The sequence below is a fragment of the Malania oleifera genome, chromosome 7, assembly GCF_029873635.1.
Source record: "Malania oleifera isolate guangnan ecotype guangnan chromosome 7, ASM2987363v1, whole genome shotgun sequence".
Taxonomy (NCBI): domain Eukaryota; kingdom Viridiplantae; phylum Streptophyta; class Magnoliopsida; order Santalales; family Ximeniaceae; genus Malania; species Malania oleifera.
Genome location: NC_080423.1, coordinates 20,990,111 through 21,006,092, shown reverse-complemented (window position 1 = coordinate 21,006,092; position 15,982 = coordinate 20,990,111). Strand labels below are relative to the sequence as shown.

The window sequence follows — 15,982 nt, the reverse complement described above, 5'->3', positions numbered from 1 at the left end:
GACTTGGCAGTGGTCGGCTAGCCATTGTCAGGTCTCACCTTTGGGTTGCACAACCCAGTCATAGGGGGTAATACATGACATCAACTAACTATTTATCTTGGGTAATATTTTAGTACTATCAATTATAGCATATGATTTTATAATAACTGAAATTCAGTATGATTTAACTTAATCATGATTATGTATGTTTTATCCAATATTATATCACCAGTTTTTATCCAGTCATGTGTTATGTATTTTTTATCTATTATAGTACGAATATACTCATACCGCCACAAAATTGATATTAGTTTATTTCCCTTACTAAGAGGTGTCTCACCCCAACTTACAAAATATTTCAGGGAATCCAGATAGACAGGTGGACTGAGCTCCACATCTGTAGAGGCAGTTCATACCACCCTGGTAGGAGGGTGAGTTACTGAGCTAAGGTCAGATGGTTTTTGAATTATGATCCTATTTTTCCTTTTGGTCTTTTGGAGGATTGTATATTTATATTTACAAAAATGTTATGGATTGTAGTGAAACTCTGGTACTTTTGGTTGTGACTGTAATCTATGTTTTCCATTGTTTAGGTGTCCGCTGCGTATATCAAGTGCTATATTGGGATCAGGGTTATTATTAAGAATGATATTTATGTATGTGAGGAAAAAAATTATGGTAAGATAGGTAGGTTGTTACATCAGTATTAAGAATTTAACACTTAATTTTACCAAACGCCTCTATAGTGGTACATGTAGAAATTACTCACCTTAACAAGTGCAAACATTCAACAGAAAGATAATAGTGACAACAAAAAGTCCACTTTAACAACTCAAAGGTTAGAAAGAGGCATTTCATATTAAAGAGTTGGTCTTTAAAGATTTGGGCTTGTAAAAAAGGAAAATTAAGGCAAAAAGCCTAAAGCAAACTAGGAGATCCTAAAGAGTCCAACAAGCTATCCAACCTAAGGCCGACCGAATTGAGAAAATGAGGGGCAAAACCATCCCAGTAAATCTGGTTTATGTTTCTCCAATTAATGATTGCACATATGTTTTATTCGATTCAAAGAACAACTTTCAATTGAATTGTCTATGTTTTCATTGATTAATCATCAAATTGGTAATAAACCTAGTTAATCCCCAAAAAAGGGCTATAAGAAGATAACCTAAGCTTAAGGGAATAAAAGTCCTAGTATCGTCTAAGAAAAATAGGGAAGATACAAGAAGACCCATAAACCCACTAGCTTGGAACTCGCAAAGTCATGAATATAGTTGAAGGGTGCAACCTAACGTAGTTGAAAGATGCATAGCTCTAAACAAATGAAAGACACACATCTAGAAATGATAAAGGAGTTTAGGCTAATGCAGTTAAAGGGCATACAACAACACCCTACCCACTAGCCCAAAAAACCAAAGGCAAGTAGCTTGGTATGCCCAAAAAGGTTAACAAATGACACAAAGAAGGAATAAGGAAAACAACAAAATACACATGATTAGAATCAAGTAGCTAAAGCTTCGCAAGCCCATTGTGACTTTGTGGGCTCAATAAGTCCTTCTTGTAGTTGGGTTAGCTCATTTTGAGCCACTAAATAGTGCTTTGGGTTCATTCCGTTATGGCTTGCCTTTGTTGGGTTGATATCTTTATTCTTCTTGAAAAGAAGGCTAACAAAGAACTCTAAATTCTTCCACAATAGCTTTGAACATTTCTTTAAAAATTCACTATGGTTGTCTGCATAGTTTGCTTGGATTAATTGGGCCTTAATTTTTTCCAAAGATTGAGTGATATGGAAGAGATTAGGGGTATTGGTCCATTGCAAAAGATATAACCTAAACTTTAATTCTTGTTTTGACCATTGGACCTTGTTTAAGTGTTGGATGATGTCGAACCCGACGAGGAGATCTTTGTTAGGAAAATTTGACCCAAAAAATGTGGCCTTGATCAAGCATTATGGATGAAGTTTAATATTAGTTCATACACTCTTTAGTTTGACATGAAAATGCTCCCTATTTGCCGCTTTGAAGCCTTGATTACATGGCTTCCATTTGTCTTTCGGAAGAATGCTTGGCTTTAGAAAGCTACACGTTGCTCCTGGATAAAAAAATAAAAAAAAATACAATAACTTTGATTGGCTTTGAGTACTTATCAACTAGTACATAAACTGGAGCAAAGGGTGACACATATTCTCCTTTCTTGAACTATGCTGACAATGATTCTTGGATAGAACAAAGGTTGTGAACCTCTTCCTCTATTGATGTCATTGGGTAGAGCATTCATTATTAATGGATTGGATATGAGAGCATTCCAGATTTGGATTGCTTTGATAGCTCTCGAAATCTTCATTTTCTTCATCCGAAGAGTTTGATAGGTTTGTCTACTCACTTTACTAGAAAGCAAGGATGAAATCTTCATTTTGTTGATCATCTATAGAGAAAACAGATTCGATGTCATCATCTGAATCTCAATCTAAGACTTTATACAACATTTGAATCAACTTAATTCTTTTTCATCTCCAGGGACACCTCTTTGCATGATGCCCCTTTTGATTGCAAATGTAACATCGATGATCCTTTAGATCTTTCCCGTGCTTCTTCTAGCATCTTCATAAATTAAAATTTTCATTTTGTATACATATTACATGACACATTAATGACTCAATTCAAAAGAGATAAAAATGACATCAATATTACAATAGTAACACGCACGCACGCACGCACAGACACACATATTCATAATATTGATGTTATGCTTCATGTTTCACTCTTTTGAATCGAGTCGTTAATGTATGAGTGTGAGTGTGAGTGTGAGTGAGTATGTGTATACACATATATGTATATAAACATGTGACAGTAAAAGTTACTCTTGAGATCGCTAGTATGCTCCCGTTTAGCACCATTAGCTATGCTCTAGGTCAATCGTCTGCTAAGTCCATGATAAAAGGGTTAAACAAACTTAAATTCACCAAAGACTTTGGCTTCAACATTTTATTTTTTTTTATTTTTATTTTTTCATTTGCTAGACAATGTAGCTTTGTCATCTCCTTATAGAGCTCGAAGGCACTTCCCAGAAAAGGTTCCTATGTAGGTTTTCTCATTCTAATAATCATCAAAAGTTGGAAACAACCATTACCTCTTCCTTGGCTCCAACTAGTTTCTCCTTCCACATTTATATTTCTTCTCAACAATCAAATCCATACAATTAGAAAGGTTATTCCCCTTAATCCATATAGTTTTTTTAAATCCTTAATGTCCATAAAATTGAGCAATATATCTACTTCAAAAAAGAACCAACAAGAGTGCAATCGTTAAAAACAGGAATTTTAACTATTTTAAAACTGAAAATTACGGAGTTCAAGGGTGGCATAACATACACAGTATGTGCAAAGAGCTTCTTATACAAAATTTTATTCTGAGTGATTCACCATTCACAATGAATAATCTTATTCAAACTGACATTATTTAAATGAATCAAACATTCTCATCTAATCATCTGTACAATCCACATGCACTAGAACTGTCTCATCCAAATTGACATAAAAGGATCATTCAAATGAATCAAACATATATTGTGATTTTTACATTTGATTATCATCAAACCCTGCCTTAAATTATCCTCTACCTCGTGAGGTATAATATCAACACAACCCAAGTATAATATAATAGTTAAAACCAAAGAATTGTCAATTCAATTGCATACATACAAATAAACAGCTCGAGTATTTATTAACAGAGTCCAATAATCACAGGCAGCTTGTTTGGACCTTACAATTGTCGAATGAGATTGTCAATTGCATCAATCATCGTAGGACGAGTGAGGAGCAGCAGTGCATCCAGGGTCAAACGGATCTTCAGACCCACAGCAATGCCAGTATTGGGAAACTTGACCTGAGCCAGGGGTGTTCATGGTGCCCCCTGTGTAAACACTTTCGAACTTCCTCTTTGTTTCTCCTGAGAAAATATAAGGCATAGGTGCTACAATACCAAAACAAATCTGATTTGGACAAACCATGCCAAAAGAGCGCATGCAACAGTTGTGGACCACTAAGGCCCAGTTTGGAACTTTTAAAACGAAAAGAAAATTTTGAAGAAACTTACTTTTTTTTTTTTTTTCTTCTTATGTTTGATTAACAAAGAAAGCTAAAAAAGATAAAATATAACAAAACAATGAACAAAAAGTTATTTTTACTCGTGATTAACATTTATTTTGATTTTTAATAATATTTTATATGGAGAAAAATATAATAAAAAATAATTCCCTTCTTATTTTTCTTTTCTTTCCTTTCTTTGAACAAAATACTTAATCCAAACAAACCCTAATGCCCCAACTAGAACTTGGAAAATGTTAGAGAAAGGGAGGGAAATGTTGAAGAAATCCATTTTTTCATGTTTGGTTATTAAGAACATGAGAGAAAATAAAATATACAACAAACTAATCAACAAAACTCAAAATTTCACACATCATTAGCATTTAATTTTCTTACTTTTAATCATACCAACATAAAATTTTATATTTAATATTGAGATAAAATATAATAAAAAAGAGGTACATTCCTATTTTCCTTTCCTTTCTTTTCCTAAACAAAATATTGATCCAAATATACCCCAAAAGTCTTGAAAAATCTCTATGACACTGCTTGGAACATGAAAAACATTAGGGACAAGTAGGGAAAATACAAAGAAATTTAGTTTTTTATTATTTGGTTATCAATTTAATGAACAAAAAATAATAATAATTTTACATGTAATTGACATTTGATTTTTCTTAATTCTTAATCATATTAGAACAAAATTTTATTTTCAATAGAATTTTGATATAGAGAGAAAATATAATAGAAAATATTTTTCTACTTATTTTCTTTTGTTTTTCCAAAATAAAATCCTAGACCCGCACACAGCCTGTATGTCTATATAATACAGAGTGTACACATGCAGATCAGGGGGAAAAAAATAATTCTTGTTAGACCCAGCCTGCCAAAAAAGATGTGTATAATAAACCTAATATGCTTGTCAAGTTCCAACTTAGGTGGTTCTCTAAATAAACCAAAGTTAGTTGTTTTACATAATTATTTGGTTAATTTATCTTATTTTTTTCTATGAAGAAAAAGTGAAAAATAACTTGGCTTGTGTCATTGGCTTTCATTTATCATAAGAACCACCTTATTAATAAAACTCAAGTGCCAAAACCAATTGGGAATAAACCAAACCCTATGAGCCATGCCTTCTAGAATAGTTTAGTTGTTCACCAAAATTAATGAATCCAAATATTTATTTAATATAATATTGGTGCTATTTTTTTTTTTTTTTGTATTTTCATTATTTTGCAACACAAAATTTCTGTCCCTAAAAATTTCTATCTTTTCTTAAGTTCCTTTAAGCAATACAGTTCCCCCAAACCAAATATTGGCTACCCAGTTGGATATGGAATGGAAAATACTTAGCCATGGCATCAATTACATGACATGGAGTCAGGTTCTAACAAAATATTTTTCATAAGCATCATCACCATTATCGTCATAGGAGCATCAGCATGTGCAATAGTTGTAGTAGAAATAATAATAGCAATAATGAAATCATTATAATGATGAAAAGAAATTGCATATTTAGATGTTAAAACATCTTATGTGCATGTTGAGATTTTTTAACCTTTTCCGGGAAGGAAATTGGGGTAATCCAAACTCCTGATGATTTTTCCAACACCAGGAGTTTTAGGGCATGCACCCCTATCCACTAAAAGAAGGGAAAAACTACAGAAACAAAAAATACTGTAGATGCTGTCGAATTTAGCTAACATAGCTGTGTTCATATTCCTCATTCTTCTCAGGCTGAAAAAGGAAAAATAAAAAATAAAATTGAGATACTTAACCCTTTGATTCAGGACTCAGCAACAAAAAATTTCCATATAGTCCAACCCAGAACAGATTCATGCACAAACAGTAGAAATTATAAGGCAAAGCCCATAGAAACTGACTTGGTAAAAATCTCACAATGTTTGAGGGTACTTCCTTTCTCCAATCGGAAGGACTTGATGTCATTCTGATAAGTTGAAATTTGAATCCGTCTTTTAAGACAGATGGGAATAACTAGATGTAATGCCTTACTGGAAATCTCATTAACATTGAGCATGTTCTAAACAAGACTCCAGAGTTTCACAAATTAATTTGCTAACCAGACCACTCCAAGAAGATGTTAAGACAACCTCAGATGGCCTCTACTTCCCTTTCCATAGCACAGCTAAAAGGTAAGTATATCGTCCTCAAACAGTAAGAAAATTGTTGGAGGATACGATCTAGCAATTTTTTAAGTCTATAAAATTCCCCTCATTCTTCTTCCCAGAGAAGAACCCTAGAGAAAAACTCCAAAGCCAACAGTAAGTCTACTTTCATTACCCTAGTGCCTAAGGAATCAAGGTCTATTAAGATAGAGGACTTTAGACCTATTAACCTAGTCTCTAGTGTTTATAAGATTGTCACCAAAGTTCTAGCTAACAGGCAAAGTCGGCGATGCTTGTAAGACCATTTCAACAGCTCAGGGTGCTTTTGTGGGGGGTAGACAGATAGTGGATGCCACTTTAGAGGCCAATGAGGTGGTGGAGGATATTCGGAGGAAGAAGAGGGGATTCATCTTCAAATTGGATTTTGTGATGGCTTATGACAAGGTCAGTTGGAGTTGTTTGGACAATATTTTCCCGACAAAGGGTTTTGGTAGCCGCGGCACTGGTGGTTAAGGGATTGCTTATCCAATGTATGATTCTCCATTGTCTTGGTTTAGGGCTTTAGAGGCATTAGACAAGGAGACCCACTCTCCCCTTTTCTGTTTGTCCTAGTAGTTGATATGTTGAGTAGAATGATGAATAAGGCTGCAGATCGGGGGTTGGTGAAAAGTTTGAAAGTGGGGAGAGAGGGAGTGGCAGTTTCTCATCTTTAATTTGCATATGATAGTATTTTTTTTTCTAGAGGATCATAGGCCTTCTTTCATATGAATTTTGGGTATCCTCCCATGTTTTCCAGAGGGTCACATGGCTAAAATTTAAATTGGGGAAAACTAGTCTAATCAATATTAATATGCCTCTTGAAAGTGTTAGGAAGCTGGCTTCAAAGGTGGGATGTGGTATTTTTGAGTGACCTTTGACATATTTAGGAGTCCCTTTCGGGGGCAATCTTGAATCCATGGATTTTTGGAATATGGTGGTGGAAAGAGTGGCAAACAGGTTGGATGGTTGGAAGGGAGCACTTTTTCCCCTTGTGGAGCAGAATTACCCTCCTTCAAGCCTGTTTATATATATGCCCTTGAATTATTTGTTAATTGTTAAATTCCAGCCAGGGATTGCTAATAAGATTGAGAAAACAACGAGAGATTTCTTAAGGGCAGGAGTTGGGGGTTTTTGAGATCGTTTAGTTAGGTAGGAGGAGATTTGCAGGTCTAAAAAGAAGGGAGGGCTGGGTCTTGGAAATTTGATGTCTAAAAATATTGCTCTCCTAGCTAAATGGTTATGGTGTTTTCCCTTAGAAGATCATCCCCTTTGGCATAAAGTGACTAAAAGGAAGCATGGGTTGGATGTGAATGGGTACAATATCACGGCTAGTTTGCAATATTCTTCGGAGAGTCCATAGAAATCTATTTTTCAGATTTATCCCTTATTCACTCCTCACATTATTTTGTTGTGGGGAGGAGTTCTTGGATTTGATTTTGGAAAGATCCGTGGTTGGAGAATGATATTCTATCCCTTCCGATTGAGCCCAGGGCAAGAGAGTGCAATTTCTATTTTTTTTTTTTTTTTGTGGTCAATTTGGGTAGCCCTCTGGTTTCTTGGAACTTTCATTTTCAGGAGATCTCTAAATGATAGAGAGATAATGGAACTTTCCTCCTTGTTGTCATTATTGAATAATTGTCATCATTCCTCAAATAGGGATAGTCAGTCTTGGGCTTTGGACAATTTGGGGGTTTATGCCTATAAATCTTTCTTCAAGTATTTGACCTGTTCCAACTCTTGTTTTTCTCCATTTCCATGTATTTAGAAGGCCAAAGCTCCCCCAAAGATTAGGGCTTTCATTTGGCTGAGTGCTTAATAGAATCAATAATAATCTGTTGCAAATTAGGAGAGCTATGAAGGCCTTGTCTCCAGATGTTTGTGTACTTTGTTATTTGAATCCTGAGTCAGCTCCTCATTTGTTCTTAAAACTGTTATTTTTCTTGGAGCATCTGGAATAATTTATTTTCCTTGTTGGGAAAAGCTTGGGTTTGTCCAGTGACAGAGGATGGAATGTTGGCTATCTCTTTTGAGGGCTTCAAAAGAAGAAAAGATAGGACTGCTCTGTGAAAGCATGGAATATTTGCAGGGTTGTGGGGTTTATCATTGGAGCGCTATGCATAGTTTTTTACAGGGATAAAAATAAGCAAGCAGCTGGTCTAGGAGAAGATTCATTATTTGGCTTTTTTATGGTGCATTGGCTCTGGTTGCTCTAATGGAGCGAGCTTTTCAAAAGTTCAGCAATAATGGAGAAACATTTTGCTTTGACGTTTCAAAGTATTTTTTTGTGTTTTTAGTTTCTTTTTTATGGTTTTATCCATAATTTTGATGGGATATATCTTATTCTCCTCTCTGTAAATTCTTCTCTGTCTAATGAAATCTCTTCTTTGGCTATTAAAAAAAAAAAAAATTAAGAAGAAGAAGCTCACACTACCAAATTATTGTTGATAATATTATGGTTTAGAATTTAGGAGGCTCTCCAATGGCATTCTTAGAGGAAAATCAGATAGTAACAAGAATTAGAAGACAATTTCCTCTTTTTAGCATGCATAGCTTAGTGGTAAGATATTTCCCACCTTTTTTTTCTTTTTTTTTATCTGTGTGCTGGTTTTTTTTTTGATAAAAAAAGAAATTCATTAACTAGAGAAAAGAATTTAGTGGAGGATAAGAGATACTAAAAAACCAAAGAAACAAAAGAATCACAGTAAGGCTCCCCTCCAACTCTTCTGAAGTTTTGACAAAAGTAATCCCTGAAGAGCCAAAAGAATGAACCGAAGATGACGCAACGAAAACCACTCTGTCCCACATATAGACAAAGTGGGATCACTTTGCATTTAAAAATCTTTGGAGTTCCATTCTATCCTGTCCAAAGAGTTCAAAGGATGGCAAATAGAGCACAACTCAAAGAACCAATCCTTCCTTGTCCCAAAGCCTCTGTAATGCACTTATAAGAAGGCTTCAACTATCCATGGGAAAACCACATCCTCACCAAAAACTGAAAACAACCTAAACCAGATCTTCCTAACCATTTGGCAATGAAGGAACACATGGTTGATAGTTTCATTAGAATCTTAGCACATTAAACAAATATCTAGACTTATAGATTTGTGAGGTCTCCTCGTTTGCACCAGATAATTGGTATTAAGCCAGTCAAGGACCAAGGTATACACGAAGTCTCTTATTTTGAAATGAACCTTAACCCACCAAATGAAGTTATTTAAGGTAAAGTGCAAGGACTCAAAGATTTCATAAGTTAAGATAAAAAAGACTTGGTGGAAAAAGAATGAGAGGAATCCCCAATCCAAATCCTTAAGTCATCTCTCACAATTGGAAAAAAAAATTCCAACACTCTTAATAAAATGGTTAAATAATCAATTGCTCTTTCATTAAGATTCCTCAAAAAATGAGTCCCAAGAAGGAAAGCCCCTTCCAAAAAAATCATTAATTGGAGAACTGTGTAATTAGACAATCTAAAAAGACGAGGGACTAAAGACCCCAACGGAACCTCACCCATCCATGCATCTCCCTAAAATTGTATGCTATTTCCATTACCAACTTGAAAATGAGTGAGGGTAGAATAAAAGAGTTATCTAGGAAATGAATTTACGAGGGCTTACATGAAAAGCGCAACCACTTCCTCTAGCATCCCCCCATTTTAGTGCAGACCATATTTTCTTCTAATTACCATGTGCGATAGGGAGTCAAACCTCCAAGGGAAACTTCCAAATCATTTTCCAACTAGTGAGATGTTTTTAGATTCTGCGTTCCTGAGACGCAAAGCCCCTTTAGACTTAGGTCTTAGACAATCTCTCTTGCCCTCTTAAACTCCTAACCATAAAAACTCCCTCATAATCCTCTCGAAGGTCTTCTGCACCACAACAAGAACTTTGACAAGGGAAAGAAAATATATAGATATATTAGAAAGAGTGGTATTAATAAGAGTAATATGGCCTCCTAATGATAAGTAGGCCCTTTTCCAATCCCCCACCCCCAATATATTTCCCACTCTCTTCACCACAAGGTCCCAAAAAATCCAGGTGTAGTTAGGATTACCACCAAGTGGAAAACCTCAATAAGTTAGAGGCCACTCCAAAATTGTGCAACCTACTAGGTCAGCCAAGCCATCCAACTTTGTCAAACCTAAATTGATACTCATTATCCCACTCTTAGACATGTCAATTTTAAGGCTCGAAATATTCCCAAAGATTTTGAGAAGAGTAAGAGTCACGAAAGTTTAGAGTACTATCCTCCAGGAAAGAAGGGTATCATCGGCAACATTAAGATGGAACACTATGACCTCCTCCCTAGCTACCTTGAGACCTCGGATGAAATTAAGGTTATGGGCATGGTTTATCATCCTACTCAGCACATCCACAATAAAGGTAAAGAGAAACAAGGAGAGAGGATCCCCTTGCCTCAAACCTCCTGAGGCCTTAAACCACTCTTTTGGCTGGCCATTCACAATATCTAACATTGTCATTGTGGAAAGGCACCATTTAATCCACTCCCTCTAAATCCCAATGAACCCCTTCAAGGCCAACACGTAATTCAAGAAAGTCTAGCTAACCATATCATAGGCCTTCAAAATCTAATATGAGTAAAACACCTCTCCCTCCCCTTCTCCTAACATCCTCCACCAGCTCATTGGGCACCAAAACAGCATCTAAAATTTGTCTACTCAATAAGGGCAGATATTCTAGAGTAACAGTTCTCCACAGCACCATCCAAAGCCTCTTAGATAAGACCTTGGCAAGAATTTTGTGAAGGCGAGTTACCAGGCTTATTACTTGAAAGCCTCTCACCCTCTTAGAATGCTCCTTTGTAGGGCAAGAGCTATAAACATAGTGTTCACAAGCTTACCCCCCACCCCATTTCTGTGAAACTCACAAAAAAAGTTCATAAGATCTTCCCGAATCACGTATCCTGGGGAAAAAAAAAAGCATGGTAGACCCATCAGGAACCAAGGCCTCACCCCTATCCATCTCAAAAACTGCCCCATAATCTGCTCAATGTCAAAAGGCCTTTCCAACCAGGAAAAGAGGTTTTCATCAATGGGACTCTAGTTTGTAACTTCAATCATCAACCCACTCGAGCACCCCTCGATGTACAACCTCTTATAGAAATTCATTTAACTTTTTATAGATGATTCTTTGAAAGTCACCCTAGTAGGAATTAATAAATAGAAAACTTGTTGGATAATATCTAAGAGCAATGTAAGACTTTTTAAAGCAATGGACAAACTCATCATAGATACAAGGCCTGGGTGAGTATTAGACAATGCCCAAAAAGATGCCAATTCTTTGTCATGCGCACGTAAGTGGAAAGGATTCTACAATGATCTAGCTTGCATGTTTATATCTTGGATTGACAAAATTGTCAGATAACTCTTAAATTATAAGTGTTAAAAACAATTATCTCATTTTTTTTTCCTTGAATCAAATAAAAATATGAAAGTATGATTAAAGTAATAAAAATTCAAAAAGAATACAAATTAAAAAAATTATAAAAAAAATGAAATTATTATGATTATTTTATTTAATTATTATATTTCAAAACTCACTTTTTAGGGCTACAAGAACAATCTTATTGTACACGACATTAAAAAATAGTGAAAATATTTTTTAAATGACTTCTATTATTTTTTAAATTTTTTTAGAAATTTTGCAGATATTTCTATTTTAATTATATTTAAATTTACATGGTTAATTTATTTTAAATTTAATTAAAAATTATGTACAAATTGAATGATTTAGTTCAAAAAAGTTAATTTTGTAATATTTAAGTATTCTAACAAAAAGTTGTCAAAACAACCAAAAACGATAAAATTTGATTTTCAATTTTTTCACAAATTAAAACTAGCAATGTAAACAAATGTGTTATCCTAATAATTTCTTCATTGTACTGAAATGAAAAAAAAAAGCCAAAACATAGAAATGATACCTCACAAGTCCTCAACATCCCTCTAGAATGTGCAACACAATAACATTGACTTGGTATATTAAAGTGAAAACATAACCACGACTTGGTAAGGAGAGAAAAAGAAAATTTGTTAATTCCAACAATTGTTAGGGATTCTTCTACCATGTGCACAAAAAAGTGGCAGTTTTTTCTATTTTATTGAACCCTTAAGTGGATTTAGAGTTATTTTAGGAGGAAGGTCATTGTTTTTTACACATATAAATATAAAATTGAAGGTAAACTTTCGAATGCCCAAAAGGGGGTAAATACTTAAAACGTATCATTTGCATAATGAAAGATATATTCGATCTCACAAATATGATCAATAACCTATTACTTATTTAATGGATTACAAAAGTGGACCTTCTAGCAAAAAGCAGGGCACATATATTAGTTAACCATGTTTCTAGAATCTAGAAGCATATCACAAGTTTGTTAATGCGTATAGGTAATTCTTCTACTTCAAATCCGAACTTTCTCGCCATTCTTCCTTGCTAAGCTAAATCCTATATTTAACAACACCCAGGCTGGTAATTTGTTCAAGAAAGTTCTAGTTGGAATTTGAGCACAGTCAAGCTAATTGTCAATGGTTCTAATTGGAGTATATAGAATGGTAAAGGTGGTCATTTATTTGAGATAATTTTCATTGAATTACAATCAGGTATCAAAGTAGTTTTAAGATTTGCCACAGCATAGAGAAGCATCTAAATATAATCATTTCCCCATAACAGAAATGTGTTTATTTTTTTCAGGTTTTTGGCCATGCATTCTATTAATTACAATTAACAATCAATTGTTTAAAAAATCTATGAAATGAAAGAGAAAAAAGGATTCTTAAATTTTGATTAGGAATCAATTGTTTAGAAAATTTATGAAACGAAAAAAGAAAAGAAAAAAGGATTCTTAAATTTCACAACTGGAAAGGCAACTGCATAATTTTAAAAGCCAGATTCACAGAGCTAATTGGGGAACAACACACAAGAAAACTCTAATAACACATCCCAGTATGAAAGGCCATTGCCTGTATGGCTATGTGTCCTCTTGCTTCGTGCTCAGCACAGTAAAATGCCAGAAAAAGGTAATGTTTCAGGAGATAATTGTACCTGTCTGGTAAGGATTCCAATTCGTTGTTTTACTTCGCAAATCGTTTGTTAAGCAATGCAACAGAAATACAATAGCACATGAGAAGAATTCACTCCCAAATGAATGACCAGGAATAAACTTCAGAATCAAGAGGAGCCAACCGAAAAATGATTCATTTTCTCAGTTCAACAATCTCTTAAAGAACATAATAACAAATAGTCACTAGCACAGCCAAAAAAAATCCAATAATTTCAACAAAAAAGTTCAAACAATTTTCTCAAATTTCCCTGTTCTTCTTATCAAGTCCAAAAATGAACACTTTTAAAGAGTTGGGCATTTCACTAAAAAAAAATTGAAAATTACGACAGAACATGACAAGCTCGGGTGTCACAAAATTAAGATAGTAAACAGTGCAGCAAGCGAGTAATAGAGATGAGTAGGTACCGCCGAAATGAGCAGTGTGAAAGCGGCAAGCTCGAGGGTGGTTGAGCGAAGGATCGAACTGAGTTTTGCAGTTCTTGCAGGTTCTGAGGGTTCGGCCAGAGCTTCCTGAGCATCGAATGGCTTGGAATTTCAGCGAGCTGATCTGGGCCGTCGGTCTGTAGGAGAATTGGGTTCGACGGACGGCCGGCGATTGCTGATGGAGCGAAGGGAGCAGAGGAGAAGTATAGAACGAGGGTGTTGAGCGTAGGAGAATTTTGATATCCATTTATAGCAGAAGGGGAAGAGAGGATTATGGTGTCTTTCATATTCTCTGGAGAGGGTGGGAGAAACGACGTCGTTTAAAGATGTTTTGACACAACATGCAACCTATTTTGACACTGAACAAGCTATTTGATGCCTTGTTGCCGTTTGCCTCCAAGCGCTAGTTGACACCACAATTGTCTGCCTGCCGTAGCGTGCCCTCACCTATTTACACACAAATAATAATAAAATTAATATTATTTTAATAAATGTTGACAGCCCAAGTCTAAGTCCCTCTAGGTGTTTTAGTAACAGTTCAATGACCCCTCTATGATTGAGTTTTTTCTGGTTTTAATTTTATCTTTTAATAAAATATTAAATAATAGTTTGATTGGGAAAATATTTCTCATTTTGATGCTTATGTAATCTCGCTGAACTATCCAACGAGATTTAAACTAATTTTTTTAAAGAAGTAAATAACAAAAAATAAAATATATTGACTTTTTTAGTCTGATTTCTGTTTTGATTATGACAAATCTCAGTATCTCATATATGTGCTAAGTGTATGAATGGATGATAGATGAGAAATGAAAGCCGAAAAGTACTTAAATGCACACACCATTCGGCACAACCCATAAAATTGTAAACGAGTAGAACACGAAGATTTTTGTTTCAAGATATAGTGTAATGCATTTATTATTTGGGTCTGTAATAATATGGTTTGTAATAATTGCATTACATGCATGATAGGATGTATAAATTCAAAGACCATAGAATGACCTTAGGGATGGTCAACCGACATTGAATTTTTGGGGTTAACTCTCAAGGCCATGATTGACCATAGGACACATCATGCCTGAGTCCCTTGAGCCTAATTGCAAACATATACAAATAGGGATAAAATCATATAAGGTCAAAAGAAGAGGAAATATTTTTCAAAGGGCTTCGATCGACCGACCGGCCAGAAAGTCAAAGTGTTCACTTGGCTCGATCGACTGAACCAAAAATGAATGTACTACCCACGGTCAACCGAATCATGATAGTAACATCTTCCACCTTCCTCCGCCGACCAAACGTTCAGTTCAAAATGAGCCCGACAAACCGAACCTTATGAAGTGGCAAATTGAACCAGTGGACGGGCGACTGAACCTTGAAGGTTTGGAAAATCACTTATGTTCAGTCAACTGACTGTTTCCCATAACAAACCAAACTTGGAAAACAATTCAAAATTGATGAGTCTGCTCGATCAACTATTGCTAAGCTTCGATCAACTGAACCTCTCAGATTGCTTGATTTTTACCGCATTTAAACTAGGTTAATTTTAATTAACCAACATTAAACTTTTTCAAAATGACCCTTGTGTCCCCTAACACTTATAATTTGTTGAAAACTTATAAATACCTATTCATTTGGTGAGATTAAGTTAGGAATTAGCAAACTTGATTAGCAAAAACCTCTCTAAAATTCTTGCAAAAATTTCTCATTCTTTCACTCAAACAAACTCATATATTTTACTCCTACTGATTGCTTATTGCAAAATCATTCTTGTTAGAGTGTTTTGAAATCATGCATCTCATTTACAAAAGCTCACACTCTCATTGCACCTTCACATTAGATATTGATTTTAGAAGAGTGAGCTAGAGATTTCCCTTGGTATTTAATCCATAAATCTCCTTTGGGAAAACTCTTGGACTTGTGAGTCTTGCATTCTTGTTACAAGATTCAAGAGCTTGTATTGTGATATTGCCAAATATTTTTTGACAAGCTTAATTTCGAATATCTCCTATACTTGATACTTGAAATTTGTTCTAGAAATATTTGATTGTGTTCTTAAGATCCTTGAGGTTGTTCTTGTGATTAATATATATTGTGTGACTCAAAGATTTATTCACAACATTCTCACATATTAACTGTTATAGTTGCATATTATTAAGAGTTAGCATATAGACTTCACTGAGCTTATACATTCTGTAATGCCCCGACCTGCCACGTGGGACCTGAGGTGCTACATTAGTGACGTCTGCGTACCTGATAC

The 15,982-nt window shown here is 34.9% G+C and overlaps 1 protein-coding gene across 1 annotated transcript; it reads right to left on the bottom strand.

Moving 5' to 3' along the window:
• Positions 1 to 3,479: 3,479 nt before the first annotated feature.
• On the bottom strand, positions 3,480 to 14,154 carry LOC131160061 (uncharacterized). The gene is made up of 2 exons (XM_058115376.1): positions 13,708 to 14,154; positions 3,480 to 3,923 (listed from the first exon to the last, which is right to left on the bottom strand). Exons 1-2 carry the CDS (start codon positions 13,970 to 13,972, stop codon positions 3,769 to 3,771), a joined length of 420 nt encoding a protein of 139 aa, XP_057971359.1. The 5' UTR covers positions 13,973 to 14,154; the 3' UTR covers positions 3,480 to 3,768.
• Between the last annotated feature and the right edge of the window lie 1,828 nt (positions 14,155 to 15,982).

Excerpts from the sequence above, each read along its gene's own strand:
- LOC131160061 (XM_058115376.1), bottom strand. The coding sequence starts at position 13,972 with ATGGATATCAAAATTCTCCTACGCTCAACACCCTCGTTCTATACTTCT. Across the intron at positions 3,924-13,707 it reads TCACACTGCTCATTTCGGCG|GAGAAACAAAGAGGAAGTTC; the intron begins GTACCTACTCAT and ends ATATTTTCTCAG.